Source organism: Nyctereutes procyonoides, unplaced genomic scaffold (genome assembly GCF_905146905.1).
Source record: "Nyctereutes procyonoides isolate TBG_1078 unplaced genomic scaffold, NYPRO_anot_genome, whole genome shotgun sequence".
NCBI lineage: Eukaryota > Metazoa > Chordata > Mammalia > Carnivora > Canidae > Nyctereutes > Nyctereutes procyonoides.
This window is the reverse complement of record NW_026575140.1, coordinates 15,108,384-15,123,915: the sequence shown is the minus strand read 5'-3', so window position 1 is coordinate 15,123,915 and position 15,532 is coordinate 15,108,384. Positions and strand designations below refer to the sequence as shown.

At 41.0% G+C, this 15,532-nt stretch overlaps 1 protein-coding gene across 2 annotated transcripts in view; it reads left to right on the top strand.

Moving 5' to 3' along the window:
* ADAMTS18 (ADAM metallopeptidase with thrombospondin type 1 motif 18) overlaps window positions 1–15,532 on the top strand; it is a 135,929-nt gene that overhangs the window by 83,317 nt on the left and 37,080 nt on the right. For both annotated transcript variants that reach the window (XM_055305617.1, XM_055305616.1), the window contains exons 13-16: window positions 5,656–5,828; window positions 9,505–9,635; window positions 10,381–10,504; window positions 11,244–11,488. In XM_055305617.1, the coding sequence (XP_055161592.1) occupies window positions 5,656–5,828; window positions 9,505–9,635; window positions 10,381–10,504; window positions 11,244–11,488 (673 nt within the window). The remainder of the gene's footprint in view (window positions 1–5,655; window positions 5,829–9,504; window positions 9,636–10,380; window positions 10,505–11,243; window positions 11,489–15,532) is intronic.

Here is a 15,532-nt window from a genome sequence, read left to right as displayed (position 1 = left end):
AAATTTCCCAACGGTTAAGACATTGACCGCAAATTCAATTTTCTTTGAACAGAACACAGTGAGGACTAATGACAATGTCTGCAGATTCAGATTGGCCTGTGGTCACCTGCAGGCACCCTCTGGCCCGGGGTAGCCCGGGATTCTGAACCGCCGTCTGTGTTCTTTGAAAACGAAGATGGTTTTATGTTCCTTTTATCTGCTCTAATTCCCACGTGCAACATGCATGAGATGTACACTTCCTGACTGGCACAGTGATGGAGAGAGAGGCCGGGTTAGAGAGAGAGAGAGAGAGATTGAACTACAAAATCCTGGGTCTGCTGCCTATTAGCTGTGTGACTTTGGGAAGTTCACTTGAACTCTGAATTTGGTTTATGTGTGTAACAGAGATAATAATGTCTCCTGTAGATTTGGGGGGATTAGAAGTGGGAGAAGAGAGAGAGAGAGGCCTTACTGATGAAGCTGGACTTTGGAGAATGTGGTAGAGAAGAATGAGATGGGTCCTTGGAAAATAGGGATTTCACTTTACAGCACTGCTTGAGTGGTGGCATGATGTGAGGGTCAAGAACATAGGCTCCCAATCCTGGAACCCCAGGTGTGCCTCCTGGCCCTGGCTCTCTCCAGCTATGTGGCCACAGACAACTTTCTCTCCCTTCCCTAGATGCCTCAGTGGTAAAAATGGGATGAGAAGAGTGCCCGTGTCAACTGAGTTAATATTTACAAAGCGCCTGGCGTGTTATAAGCATCCCATAAATGTTTGGTAGGTTGTGAATTAAAATAAATAACGAAACTGGAGCAGATGGAAAATTTTAAAAAGACATGGCATTTCATCCGAGTCAGCAGCCTGAGCTGGATCAAGGGGCCAGTTTGTTCCAAAATAGAAGAGGGTCAGAAGATACTTTGACCATGGTTTTCCTAGATGCTCTTTGGGATATCAGGCTAATTGTATTTTTAATTGTATTTTTCAACTTTGGCACTATTGACATTTGAGACTGGAAATTTTTATTATGGGGTTTTCACAGTACATGGCAGGATGTTTAGCAGCAGCCCTGGCCTCTCCCCACTAGATGCCAGTAGGATGACGCTCTCTCCCTGACAGCCATGTGATAGATAACCAGAAATGTCCCCTGGGACTATCAAATGTCCTGTAGAGGGTAAAGCCATCCCCAGTTGAAACTCATTGGTTTATTCAGATCCTATAACTAGGTGTGATGGTAGACAAGCTTGTGATGCATTTCCAGCTTATACCAGATTATTAAAACCACCCTCCTCATTCTTTGCATGTAGCCCATATCTTGGATAGAATTCTTAAAATCATTATATTACTTTTCATTTTTTCAGCCTATTTTGTGGGTCTGGTTTTCATACATCACAACATTTTACAGCTCAGTATTTTCCCAAGAAAGAAATAGATTACCTAATTTAATAGCTCTGCTGGTAAAGTGTGTGAATGACACCCCTGAGATTTAAATTAAAACCTCTCATATCTGTGGGATTGAGAACTCTCATTATAATAGGGCATTGTTCATGGAAATATCATATTGTAATTTTAGAAATGCCTAATAAAAGAATCACTAATGTAGTTCCATTTGGTGCTGTTTTATCATTTTCAACAAGATTAAGGCTCCTCGGGATACTGTTTAATTATGCATCACAAATAAAACAAGTACATGAGCAGCTGTCCTAAGGCAATTGAATTAGTTGTTCTCTGTTCTTATTTCACTTTGTTGTAGTAAAACTGGTCCGTCCCCCCCCCCCCCCCGCTCCATTTTAAATTACTGATTCCTTTTTATGCTTCAGTTTAAACATCGGGTCTGTTCACATCACTCCACCTAACCAGTTTCATTTTCTCATGTGAGAAGCAGTAGGAGCTTTGATTTCACATAATGATGATTTTCCCAGAACATATTTTGTTTCATAAAAATGAACTATTACTGGCTATTTGTAGACTCCTCCAACTTTTCAGCTTCAAAAGTGTTTAAAGGTTATCTGGTTCTGGAATAACCGGTACCACACACATGTGGCCCTTATTTTTCCCCATGTCTAGGGTGGACATTTTTGTTTATTTTTAGTGAAAGCATGCGTGCAAGTGGGGGTGGGGGCAGGTGGAGAGGGAGAGAATCTCAAGCAGGCTCTGTGCTCAGCATGGAGCCCAGTGCGGGGCCTGATCTCACAACCCTGAGGTCATGACCTGAACCGAAACCAAGAGTTGGACACTTTACCAACTGAGCCAACCAGGCGTCCTTGAGGTACAGATTTTTTAATGGATTAGAAGCTCTGTTTTCTACTGAGCTGTACTGTGCTTCAGGAACCTCATAACATTTTCCCAGGCCTTTGCTCCCAATCTACCTAGAACAGATGCATGAGTTGCAACCTGTTATTTAATCCAGTTACTTGACAAATGAGTAACCAGGGGAGGCGGAGGGTCCCAGAGTGGCAATCTTTGCCCGGGTCACCAAGCTGGTAGTAGTAGAGTCAGACCAAGAGCCCACAGTTTTAATCCTCTGACATTCTTTCCGGTTCCCTGGCTATTCAATTATTACACTCTAAAAGAGCCTAGTGTAATTTCTGTAAAGTCTGTTCAAAAAAATTAATCGCAAAAATTGAAGCAGCGAATATCAAACATGCAAAGGCATTCTAGAACTTTCCTAAAATGCAGGTCAATTTGAGAAGAAAATAATATGCCACTAGAGTCATAGCTCTGGAATGATAATTGAATCAAATCTCTGGCCCATTCTTCCACCAGTAATTTCCAGGCTCAGTTGATTATCAAAATCACCAAGGTTTCTTTAAAAAAAAAAAACACTGATTTTTCTCTGTCTTCCTGTCATATATTCATATTGCGAAAGTCTGGAGGGACCCAGGAGTGAGTGATCTGTCTGTGTGGGTGTGTATCTTTTTTTTAACAGAGCTCCTCCACTGATTCTATTGATTAGTCAGCCAATAGTATAACTATTTGTAGCCAGGACATGATAAATTTTGCAGAAGTAAAAATGAACATACTTTATAATGGCCTAATAGAAGGACAAAATCATGTTCCCAGACATTTGTTTTCTGACTGTTCATATTTTGGTTTTTAATCTTATTACACCAAGTAATATCATGGTAGGATTTTCTGTTAGTTTATCCTAACACTCCTGTTTTCAGCTGCAGAAAAATGTACCTGCATTGGAGCATTTGATGAAAAAGTACAAATTCTTGCCAGTTGTTAAAGCAGAAAACATTTTAAAATAGTTATGATTGATTTGTGCTAACTCTGCCCTAGACTCAGCCCTAAATTCTTTTTTTTAACATTGTATCCCATTTATTTTTACAACCTTTTTTACCATTTTATTTAAACTTTTTCATGATGGTAAGTGTAGTCTTTAATCCCCACCCTCTATTTCCCCAACCTCCCAAACACCTCCCCTCTGGTGACCATCAGTTTGTTCTCTAGAGTTAAGAGTCTTTCTTGGTTTGTCTCTCTCTCTTTCCCCCTATGATCATTTGTTTTGTTTCTTAAATTCCACATGTGAGTGAGATCACACGGTATTTTTTTTCTCTGACTTACTCCTTTCGCTTAGCATAATACTCTAGCTCCATCCATGTCGTTGCAAATGGCAAGATTTCATTCTTTTTTATGGCCGAGTAATATTCTATGGTGTATACATACCACCTCTTCTTTACCCATTTATCTACCTGGCAACTTGGGCTGCTTCCGTACTTTATCAGCCCTAAATTTTTTTATAACACTTATCTCAGTTAACCATCCCACCTGCCCCCATTTTACAGATCAGGAGGTGGAATGAAATTGCCTAAAGATAAGCTGGGAAGAGGCAGAGAATATTTAAATCTAGATCCGCCTCATTATAAAAGACCAACTCCCTAACCGTTGTGCATGACTGTCTTCTCTTCAGCGCCCGGCCCCTGCTCCCTAACTCATCTAAATGCAGGCAGAGTGAGTAGGGTAGGGATCCTGGGGGAGTCAAAGGCGGGGGGCTTAGCTGTGCACTGTCTCTTGCTGGCTCTATGATCTTCATTCGGCAAATTTCATGAGCCTCCTTCATTTCATTCACCTCATCTACAAACTGAAGGGGTGCTATTGAAGTTTCAAGATCTTTTCCATGTTATGGTTTCTGAGTTGAAGAAGTAACATGTGGTCCTTGCTTTATTGAATCTGAGTTGTCTAAATGAAGGTTATTTGTAAACTCTCAGATGGAATGTCTTAAACTAAGAAAGTTTTAACTATGCCTTGTGAAGATGACCAGGAATAGTAAGGCTATCAGACGGCACTTTAAGGTTTTTCTAAGTGCTTTTAAGATAATGATTTAAGAAGTCTTCAGGGATTTGATCTCGCACAATGGCTGCTGAATGTTTAAGTAGTTGCTCCAAAGTGTTTTGAAATAGCAAAAAAATCTCTTTCTGGCAGCATGACACTTCCCGTTTCTGTTGAATCCATCTTAGCATGCAGTTGCACGAGGATTTGATAAAATATGCTGAAGCAAATCCAGGGGTGTTTTATAGCATTCTTGTGCTTCCTAAAGAGACAAGGAATTTTAATCACATAAATTTATTAACCTTGAGCGTTCTTTCATGTTACATGTTTGCATTGAGCTTTTGTATGAGATGATCCATAGTTGGGTTTTAACCTTTGGAGAAAAATACAAAAAAGTGGGAATGAGAAAGAAAACAATTGCTCTGTGCCTGGAAGAAGCCGGATAAGCTGTTATTGGTAATTTTCAGTTTGGTTTATGCTCCTTTTTTTTTCTTATATTGCTTTCTGGTTTTTGCAGTCTACCTACCAAGAGCTTAAAGAGCCTGCCATTAGATCATAATTATTTATGTTCTAATGGGATTCCCTACTCTGGAAATCCATTTCCCATTGTGCTTGGCAGGAGAGGAATAGGCCACCTACAACGTTAAAGAGTGATTATGCAGATGAAAACAGGGGAATTTTTGTTCACAGTTTAGGATCAACTAGAATAAAACATACACTAGTCGGACAATAATCAGAACATCAGCTCAGTGACTGACACAGCTGAGTTGGAGAACATGGCGAATGGGGCTTTCTGCCCTTTCTTTTCAGTGTCCTGATCTTCTCCACAGCATCAGGTGGGTAGCCTGCTGTAGGAAGCTGGGTGTGTTTAGAAATGGGGGGAAAGCTGGGGAATGGGTTGGATCCACATTTGAAGAGCTTTGATGCCAGTGTGAGTGTGTGTGTGCGTGGGGGGGTGTTCATGTGTGTAGCACACAGACACACATGTGCTTTAGAACATTTAGGTGCATTTACCAATTTCCCTAATACAGGGATGAGGGCCAAGAATATGGTTTCATCATTCTTTAAAGAAATTGCCAGAATATAAAACTGGGATTAGAGATGACAAGTAAGTTTTACCTAATATGGCATTTCCAGTTGCTGAGCAGTGGTAGTGCCTACCCAAGGACTATGTTGAGAAAAGAAAGAAAGAACAAGCCCCTGGTTGATGGGTCATGCCTGCCATGGATACAAGGAGGGATGTGGCATGTTGTATACCACATTATTTCCATTTTGTGATAGACTGTATACACTGCATACTTTGTGACAATATTCATCTTGATTGTTGCTCCTCGTATTACTGCTTGTCACTAATCATGAGCCCTTTGTTTGCTGGCACTAAAGTTCTTTAATTTTATTTTCAGGCCTCAATATGGTGGCAAGTTCTGTCCAGGTTCTAGCCGTATATATCAGCTGTGCAATGTTAACCCTTGTAATGAAAATAGCTTGGATTTCCGAGCCCAGCAGTGTGCAGAATATAACAGCAAACCTTTCCGTGGATGGTTCTACCAGTGGAAGCCCTATACAAAAGTGGAAGGTAATTTGGTCTCTATAAGCCTCCAACAAATATGAGTCTATGTGCCCAGTAATGGGAACAAACACACAGGAGAAAATGCTGCCTACATAAAAGAATTTAGATGTTGACGTCATCCCCTAGACCTGTCCTGCCCCAGTTTTTCATTCACATCCATAGATTTTGTTTACTTTTCCATACTTTTTTTGTCCACAAGACACCCCTTGCCCCCCACATCTGTAAGCCAAAGGGTTCATGTGTTTGGAATGTACTTATGTTTCCAAACTTACCTTTGACATTTCAGCAATTAAGTCTCCCAGGGATGTTAATTGAAATTGGTATGCATTGTCCAGACCAAGAACTCGTGAAACCATATATGCCCCATAGAGACGCCATATTCAGCAATTGACATGTTAGATGATTGCGCACATGGGAAGGTCTATTTGCAGGGTATTACACACACACACACACACACACACACACACACAGCCATGTGTTTCAAAATGTCTCTATACTGGCTTCTTAGTACTTACTATTACTTAAAGTTATAGCTTGTATTTTACTTTTTAAATTGAATTGTGACCTTACTGAAGTCTCAAAACATTTCTTTTACTTACAATGTACAAATTTAATTCACTTTCTATTACCTCCTCAGACTAAGCTGTCACTGGTGGGGTTGTTTGCCTTCTATTATTTCCATTCCCTTGCTTAATCAAAACACAGCCATCCTCCCTTGGGAAAGGGTAGCTCTGAACCCCAAGGGCACACATAGAATGGGAAGACACTGAATTTAGTGACAGTTCATGGAAATAAGACTGAGGGGCTGTAGCTGTGCAAAAGCTCCAAATGAACCTGTGTTATCAGTTACCATAGAGAAGTTACCAGAGTTAGAGACAACACACAACAAGTAACAAGGGAAATGATAGTGCTGCTTTGCTCAGTCATTCATTGCAGGAGCACTGTATGGCTCTGGGTCATGGCTTGTCCAAAAGCACAGAGGGAGACAGGCATAGAAATTCTGCAATCTATGTCTTAGGAAGAAGCAATGAGCAATCAATCTGTAAATGTCTACTTATATGTGTTTCTTTTTTTACATAGAAACTCAGCACTTTATTGTTATTTGCAGTGTTTCAAACTGCACTAAGAGGTAATATATATGATGTTTACTAATGAATTTTTAACAGTTTTTAAAAGTAATACACAATGGTACACTTCTTTCTTGCTTTATGGAACAAATGTGTTCTTGCAAAGACAACTTGTCTAAGGACCACTTCATTTTCTTTTGGACTTCAGTGATAAAGCTGCGAATATATTCATTAAAAAAAATTCTTCAGTAGAATCATTTGGAAACTTACCAAGGAAAAGAGAAACCAGTTATCTACAAAAATTCAGCGATAGTAACTAGAAAAGGATTTAGATTTATTTGAAATCACTTCAGAAGACAGGATTAATTCAAGGGCTATGAACTTCCTAGCCATAGAACCTCCTCAGGGAGGCCTCCCTTGCCAGCCTGCCCAGAATATCCTTCCTTCATGTCATGCTCTGAATCCTTAACCTGCTTCATTCTTCAGAGCTCTTATCCACGCATGACTTTATATCATATAGTCACCTATTCATTATCTTTCTCCCCCTAAGGATTTATGTTCCATGGGATGAAGCCTTTGTCCATGTTGAGCATGCTTGGACCTCCAGCATCTGAGAACAGCACTTGACACATATTTATAATTTTCAGACTGAATGGGTGAATAAGTATCAACTGTCCGTAATGGACTTTTATGAGTCGTCCGCTCCCCATCACTGGAAGCATTCTATGAGGAACTGAGCAGTTATCTAGGAAGGGCACTGCACAGCAGGTTCCCATGGACAATTAGAATACCTGCAGGTGCTTTCAAGTCCAGCATTTGAAGATTTATTTTCTCTTGGTCGAATACTCCCGTAATCCCATGTTTCTTATGCATGGCTCTTTCCCCCAGATCCTATCATCCTTCCTTTTTCACTTCCCCTTCTGTCCTTGGCTTTGTCTTCTTGGATATTCCTTGGTCTTTCTCAGATTACAGATTTCATTCAAATACAGTGTTTACGGAATATGTTTTGTTATCACCCTTAAAATAGGTTCTGTGTGGAGTACCTAAGGAGAAAGTGAAGCAGATAAATACTGTAACTGGTAAAATGTCTTTTGGTTTCACAAGTTTTTCACTAATTTAACTGCAGACTTACTAAGTAGAGAGCATGCCACTTTATTGATTAGCTCAATAGGTGTTTATTGAGCATTTAGTGCGTGGGAGCCATTCTGCTAGATATGGAGGGAGCTACATTGAGTAAATCAGAGACCCGGCCTGGGGAGCTCAGGTCCTAGCACAAGAGATAGAGAGATTAAGGCCTTTTATCTCTCCCTCTTCTCCTGATATGTACCTGGAATCAGCAAATACAGACCTTCATGATTTTAAGGTCTTATGACCTTCATGCAGTTTGAGATGAACAAGGGAAGACTCTTGTATAAATGTAGAGAGTCTTTATCTTTCTTACAGCAGTGAGATTTTTTTTTTCCCTTCTGTGTTTCCAACAGACTAGTTGAGAAACTTGCTCAGGAGCCTGTGTGGGTAAAACTGAACTTTTTAGAACTTGTTAATTCCCAGGTGTGATGGAGAAAAGAAAGGGTATAGCTATGTCTTCCATAATCTACTATGCAAAAATTAGGAGGTGTTAGAAAAGCTGTGAAAAGAAATTTCTAGGCAAAAGAGAAACTTTCAATCCATTGACACGTCTGCATATTGGGATTGTAATAATCTAACTTCTTTCACATTTAACTTTTGACTTTGTCTTCTATCGAGAGGTTTCATGAAGCACAGCAATTTGCAAACTGTTTACACGTTTGTTGTACAACTGTTGTCAGGGCTTTTGCACGGTGTCGCCCACGCATGGTCTCCCATGAGAAATGTCATCTGGAGCTGCTGGCCAAGAAGAATGCTCTGTATTTGGGAAATTGGCATAACTCCTTTCTGATAACAAGAGCTCTATAGAAATGCAGTATTTTTTTCCTTTTGCCTATGATACCCGAAACTTCTCAGGGACTTTATGGTCAATAAGTTACATTTTTTTAGCCTTTAGCTTTATTTTTTTTTCTCTTCCTTTTCATGACATGAGTATTCTCTGTATGTTTTATAAACATGAGCCATATGCCCCCCTTTCTTCTCCAAAGTGCCTAGAATTTTTTTCTCTTAACTGCAAAAATATCTAAAGTGATCCATGTCTTAAATCGTTGTCACCAATCTATGGCCTTGGTGCCAAATCTGACCAGTTTTTTGTTTGTTTTTGTAAAGTTTTATTGGAACACAGAAGCACTCCTTCATCTATATATTGTCAATAGTAGGCCATAAGTCCTGTAAAGCCTAAAATATTTGCTAACCAAGGAGAGTAGCTATATAACCCACCAATCTTATGTATTGAGGCTATTACTGAGGATTAGAAAAATAAAATTTTTGCATGTTAAAACAGTTTTATATGAATTGCAAATGCGATTCCTATTTTTAAAAGCACATATATATGCATTCATGCATGCACACCCACATGCAAAACTGCAACATTTCCCATTTTAGACATGACAGCTTTCTAAATAAATTTAGTTCATCCTTTTGGCCATTGTGTCATTTTCCTGTTATTTCCTCCTGATCACATGCTATCTTGATCTCTTTGCTTCTAGAGGCAGATCGATGTAAACTGTACTGCAAGGCTGAGAACTTTGAATTTTTTTTTGCAATGTCCGGCAAAGTGAAAGACGGAACTCCTTGCTCCCCAAACAAACACGATGTTTGTATTGATGGGATATGTGAAGTAAGAAAACATTTCTGCTTTGGGATGTGTGGTCACACTCGGGTTTCCTCAGGTCAAATGTGTACCATGAGAAATGGTACGAGAGATTCTGTGTCTGGAGAAAAGGCGGTGTAGGGGAAAAGGCCAATGTTTGCAAATTGCATGTGCACACTGTCCACCGTCCCCCCTGACTTTCTGCAAGGCCCTGTCTGATAGTCTTAGTTCCTCTTCACCCATCTCCACACGTATGCAATGGAGAGGATGATGTCTCTACTATGTGCACTAGTTGCGAAAATCAAATAAGAATGTGAAGAGTAGTGGTAAACTTCTGCTGCATGTTTGCTAAGGATGTTCACTATGTGGTCATAGCCTCACAGTTGTGTTTTGAAATAGTCCTATTTACTGCCAATTAATATTCCTTTTAATTCCATTGTGAGCTCTCATAGGGGGCAGGGGGCATCGGAGGCTCCCCATTTTTTATATTTCAGCCGTAGAGCTGGCCCAAATAAGCTCACCTGCCATTAGTAGAAGCAGTTTTCCAGACAAAGGCAGCAAGCTTTAGACGAGGTCTGTAACTTCCCTAGTCTTGCATCTGCTAAAGGCAGAGCAGGGATTTGAACCCTGAGTCAAACTTGAGACTCTGCTTTTAACTCTAGCGCTGTACTATCTTCCTAATGTTCTGAAGACTAAAACCCAGTTAGGTATTCTTTGCCACTGGCTTTTCTGATCTTTTTCACTTTATTATTTTTCTGAATTTTTGTCACAGCCAGTGGGATGTGATCATGAACTTGGCTCTAAAGCAGCTTTGGATGCGTGTGGTGTTTGCCAAGGGGACAATTCGACTTGCAAGTTTTATAAAGGCCTGTACCTGAACCAGCATAAAGCAAATGGTAAGAAATGCCTGCCCTTTCATTGCTCTGGCTTTGCTGCTGAGCGATTTTGAGTCAGTCAAGCTGGAGATGGCCGAGTGGGTTTCCAGGCTCACCTGACACACACAGGACGGTGGCTTTGTCACCTCGCAAGAACAAGGAAGGCTGGGCGATTTCTCAGTGTGACGAGTTCTGTCAACACCTACCACTCTGAGACGTGTCACACAAATGCCTTTCTACTTCACGGTTTGTCCCGTATCCCACACACCTTCATTAAACGAAGAACTGGTTTTGAAATCCACAGTTTAGGACATGAATCACAGTTCATGCTCACAGTGTTAGGTGAATATCCGAAGCAAGTATCTAGAAGAATCCTGAGTAAAAGGAAGCCTGGAGCCGTTTCATGACTATCACCATGGAGGTCTATGGTGCTGAGTTTCCTCCAAGTAGATTAAAGATAAAGAGCGTTCTTGAGTAGCGTGGCCTTGATTGTCCTGGGAAGGAGAAGAGTGTATCTCCTCTACACAGGCACACACACGTGCTTGGGAAAGGAACACACCCTTTCTCTCTGGTGTTCCTTCCACTGGGAACATGAAACAATTGATCATTTGCACTTCATAGAGTAGGAATTAATGTCCATTGGTTATTCAACAACCCCCCACCCCCCAATAAACATGGACATCACCATGTCTCTGAGTCCTCAGTGCCGTTTTGCAGTGTACAACATGGTAAACAGCACCCTTCTCTCCTTCCTGTTTAGAATATTATCCAGTAGTCACCGTTCCAGCGGGGGCCCGAAGCATCGAGATCCAGGAGCTACAGCTCTCTTCCAGTTACCTTGCAGTCAGAACTCTGGGGCAGAAGTATTACCTCACAGGGGGCTGGAGCATCGACTGGCCTGGGGAGTTCCCTTTTGCTGGGACCGTGTTTGAATACCAGCGGGCCTTCAACCACCCCGAACGCCTGTATGCACCAGGACCCACCAATGAGACACTGGTCTTTGAGGTGAGCCCCTTCCATTTGTTGAGTGCTTGCTACATCTTGCTGTGTTTATAGCAATGGCCCCACTTTGAGCTAGCTTGAAGAACGCCTATCCTCTGATTCATCTTTGTCTCCTAATAAGCAAAATTGCAAAGTGCAAAGAGGAAGAGACAACATCTCCATTTGGGAGAAGAGGGCAGGAGTCCACTGAGTCTCCAAGAGAATGCCCTGATCTTTACATTTGGATGCCAGCCTCTCAGCATGGCACCTGACTGCCATGACACTACGGGATGGAGTAGGACTGCTTTTTAGATAATTCCATATAGTCTGCATCTGCTGTTGGGCTGGTCCACAGTGGCTCTTCACCACGTGGGTCACCTGGCCCAGGACATCGACTGATAAAGTAGAAAGAACACTTGCCTGAATGCCAAGAAAGTTTTAATCAGAGCAATCCACCTTACTTGTGCAGGTTGTTGTTTCTTTTGAAATGAGAAAAATGAACAGATAATAACCAGCCAGCGTATCTGCAGATGACTCTGCCAAACTATTATCATGCGTTCATTTTCCTTGTTTGTAAAGTGGGGCCGATGTCTGCTTGTAGAGGTGGTTGATTTGCTTCAGGCTGCGTAGAAGCCACGCTGGCTACAACTTGCAGAGGGCTGAGATTACCAGACACTCAAGGCGGTCTTCCTGAATTTCAGTTTCTCACCTACAGAATTGGGATAGAAAGCCTACCTCACTGGCTTGCCAGAAAAATAAGCAGTGAAATGGAGAGAAGGGTTCAGAGGCTGGCCTAACTCACAGCTGGGGGAAAAGCAGAACTTTTCTCTGAACAGGACTCTGGATGTTTTCCATCTACAAGTGTTTAAGGCAGCCTGGTTGGGGAGGGGCAGAGGAAGAGAGACAATCCCAAGCAGACTCCTCGCTCAGGGTGCAGCCTGATGTGGGGCTTGATCCCATGACCCTGAGATCATGACCTGAGCTGAAATCAAGAGTCAGACACTTAACCCACTGAGCCACCCAGGCACCTCTCCATCCATAAGTAGGATGTCTATACTTAGTGCATGCTGCTCTCTTCTCAAATAAAGGAAACATTAGCTTAATTTAACTATTATTATTTAAGGCACTGCCTTTAAACATTTACTAAGAAAGATGAGTAGAAGAACATTGGGGAAAAAATGGTCACATGTCACTTTGGATTCTAAGTCAGACGTTGTCCACCTTGGATGAATAAGATGACAGATTCCTAACAAAGCAACTTGAACAAGCTATCGGGTTAAGTTCCTTAACATCCATGTCCCTTAATGTCCACATTTGTAAAATGGGTGGACGGCACCAGCTAAGTGTTCAGGTTATCCTAGGGAGAATTTAAGGCAAGTTCAATGCTTGCAAAGTACTCGGCACCTAACGTGTAACCATTCTCATCACTTTGCCTTCTGAACTTGCCCCGTATATATATTTTAAAACCTTGGCAAAGGGCACTTGGGTGGCTCAGTGGATTATGCATCTGACTCTTGATCTCAGCTCAGATCTTGGTCTCGGGGTCATAAGTTCAAGCCCCACATTGGGCTCCATGTGGGGCATGTGGAGCCTACTTAAACAAAAATAGAGATTTGGACATTTCCTAAGAGCAGGGAACTTCTGGCCCCAGTAGACATCTCAGTTTGCAACCTTAGTTCTAGATGGTGATCATGGTTTAAATTCATTTACATTCCTATTGTCTCGTCACTTGAGGTATTAGGTCCCATCACCTCTGTCTGTCTGGTGGGAGGTCATTCAGATATCTCACGTCACTTACTCAGAGAGAAAAGCTGTAGGTAGGAAAGATTCTCCCAACTGTCTCAACTCTTTCATTTCAGAGATGAGAGCAGGGACTCCAAATCGAATTGGACTAAAGAAGCGCCTGGGGGCTCAGTCAGTTAAGTGTCTGCTTTTGGCTCAGGTCATGATTCCAGGGTCCTGGGATCGAGCCCTGAGCTGGGCTCCCTGCTCAGCAGGGAGTTTGCTTCTCCCTCTCCCCCACCCCTCTGCTCATTCTCTCTCTCTCCCTCTCAAATACATAAAAGCATTAAAAGAGAGCAACTGGACTAAGGGTGATTGGGAGCTCCATGGATCCAGCCCCTGAAATTACTTCATTAAACCTAACGCACAGGAATGGAATTCTGATTCAAGATTTCTGGATATTTTTTAGACTTTTTTTTTTTTTCAGATGTTCTATTTCTTTTCTATGAAGCATCTGAGCAGGAAACATCTTTTCCTTCTCTTTAGGAATGCCGTTATTTTCTTTCAAGGGGTATATTTAGCTTGCAAGGTATCCGTTTTAGAGCAACAACGCTTCATTAGTTCTGCCAAGAGGCCTTTGATCCATCTCTGAGCAAATGTACACAAACCGAGTTCTGTGGCTGCAGAACAACCTAAGTCAGGAAGTGGGGTTAGGTGCCTCTCGTGGCTTGTGCCACGGGCAATCAGAGCAAAGTGCAAATCATTCCCGGGGAGAAATAGGTTTTCTACTACTTCATGACAAGCAATCTCTTTTTGTTGTTTCTCGCTCTGGTTTTGGTCATAAACACAAAGTTTTTTTAGTAGATTTTCACAATGCTGTCTTACCTGTAATTTCAGGTTTGCCATTAAACATATATTATCTGCAGGAAAACCACAACAAAAAGACAAGAAATGATGGAAAGAGCAGAGCAGAATAACAGAGTTCCCTCTTACTTTCATCTTGAGGACCTGAAATACCCCCTGGCATTGCGTTGATCGAATTAACCAGATAATTGACACATTGTCACTGAACATTATACCAGCCTGGAGCTAAGAATTTTTCTTTATGCTTTGCTTAATTTAAACATAAATCCTTATCTCATTCATCCATATTTTGTAGCCCTGACTGACACTAAATCTTTAGAGTGCTCACCAGGTCCTAAATTTTTCCTGATGGAGCTATTTTTAAGAAACGGAAGGAGGACCTCAGTGATGGAGTTCTCCAAAATTGGTCAGGTCCACCATCTGTCTCCTTGCAAATACAGACACCTCCTTGAAAATAGGTCAAAATGTAAGGAGAACTATTTGGCTAAATCCAAATAAAATTTTATTTTTTTATTTTTTTTTTAATTTTTATTTATTTATGATAGTCACAGAGAGAGAGAGAGGCAGAGACACAGGCAGAGGGAGAAGCAGGCTCCATTCACCAGGAGCCCGATGTGGGATTCGATCCCGGGTCTCCAGGATCGCGCCCTGGGCCAAAGGCAGGCGCCAAACCGCTGCGCCACCCAGGGATCCCCAAATAAAATTTTAAAAACATAAAGTCTTCCCTGGGTTCAACCGGATATGTATTTTTTTAACAGTTTCTTACTACTATATGACTAAAATAAGAACTGTAATAATATCTACTAATACAAGGTCGTAGTTTTGCCACAATGGATTAAGGTCACATTTGCTTAGCTGTTGTACAGAATTGTACTTTACTCTTGTACCCTTTTACCTACAGGTTGAATGAAAGCTTACATTAACATCTTAGGAATGTGACCTGTCTGAAAACAATCTAGAGGGAAACTCATATGATTAATTGGACATGCCTTGCTTGTATTTTTAAAGGAGTTACAGTTTCATTCAAAAGTTGCAACCATGTTAGGAGATAAAAAAAAAAGAAAAATCAAATCTAGTAACCTAGCATTATGTCTGTTTTATCTTTTAAAAGAATTTGGGTTAATGACTTTAATGTATAAATTGTACTTTATTGCTCTGAGGAGGACATCATCAAACTTCTCAGTTTTTATCACATGTTCATACCTTTCCAACATCGGTAGAACAAGGTGATTTTTAAAACTTAAAATCACAATAAGCAATAATGTACATTTTCTAAAATGAAACTATATATAAGTATCCAAGTAATCCATGGCTATATTCTTTAAAGGAAGTTAAATAAAGTTCACGTGCCTTTCCATACAACTATGGATTGAACCAAAATGAATACTTTGGGAGCCAAAAATATGTTCACTCCAATATAAAAATGTTGAATGTGTTTTAATAGCCCTGTGGGATGCTGGAATCAAAGTGTGGGAACCTACC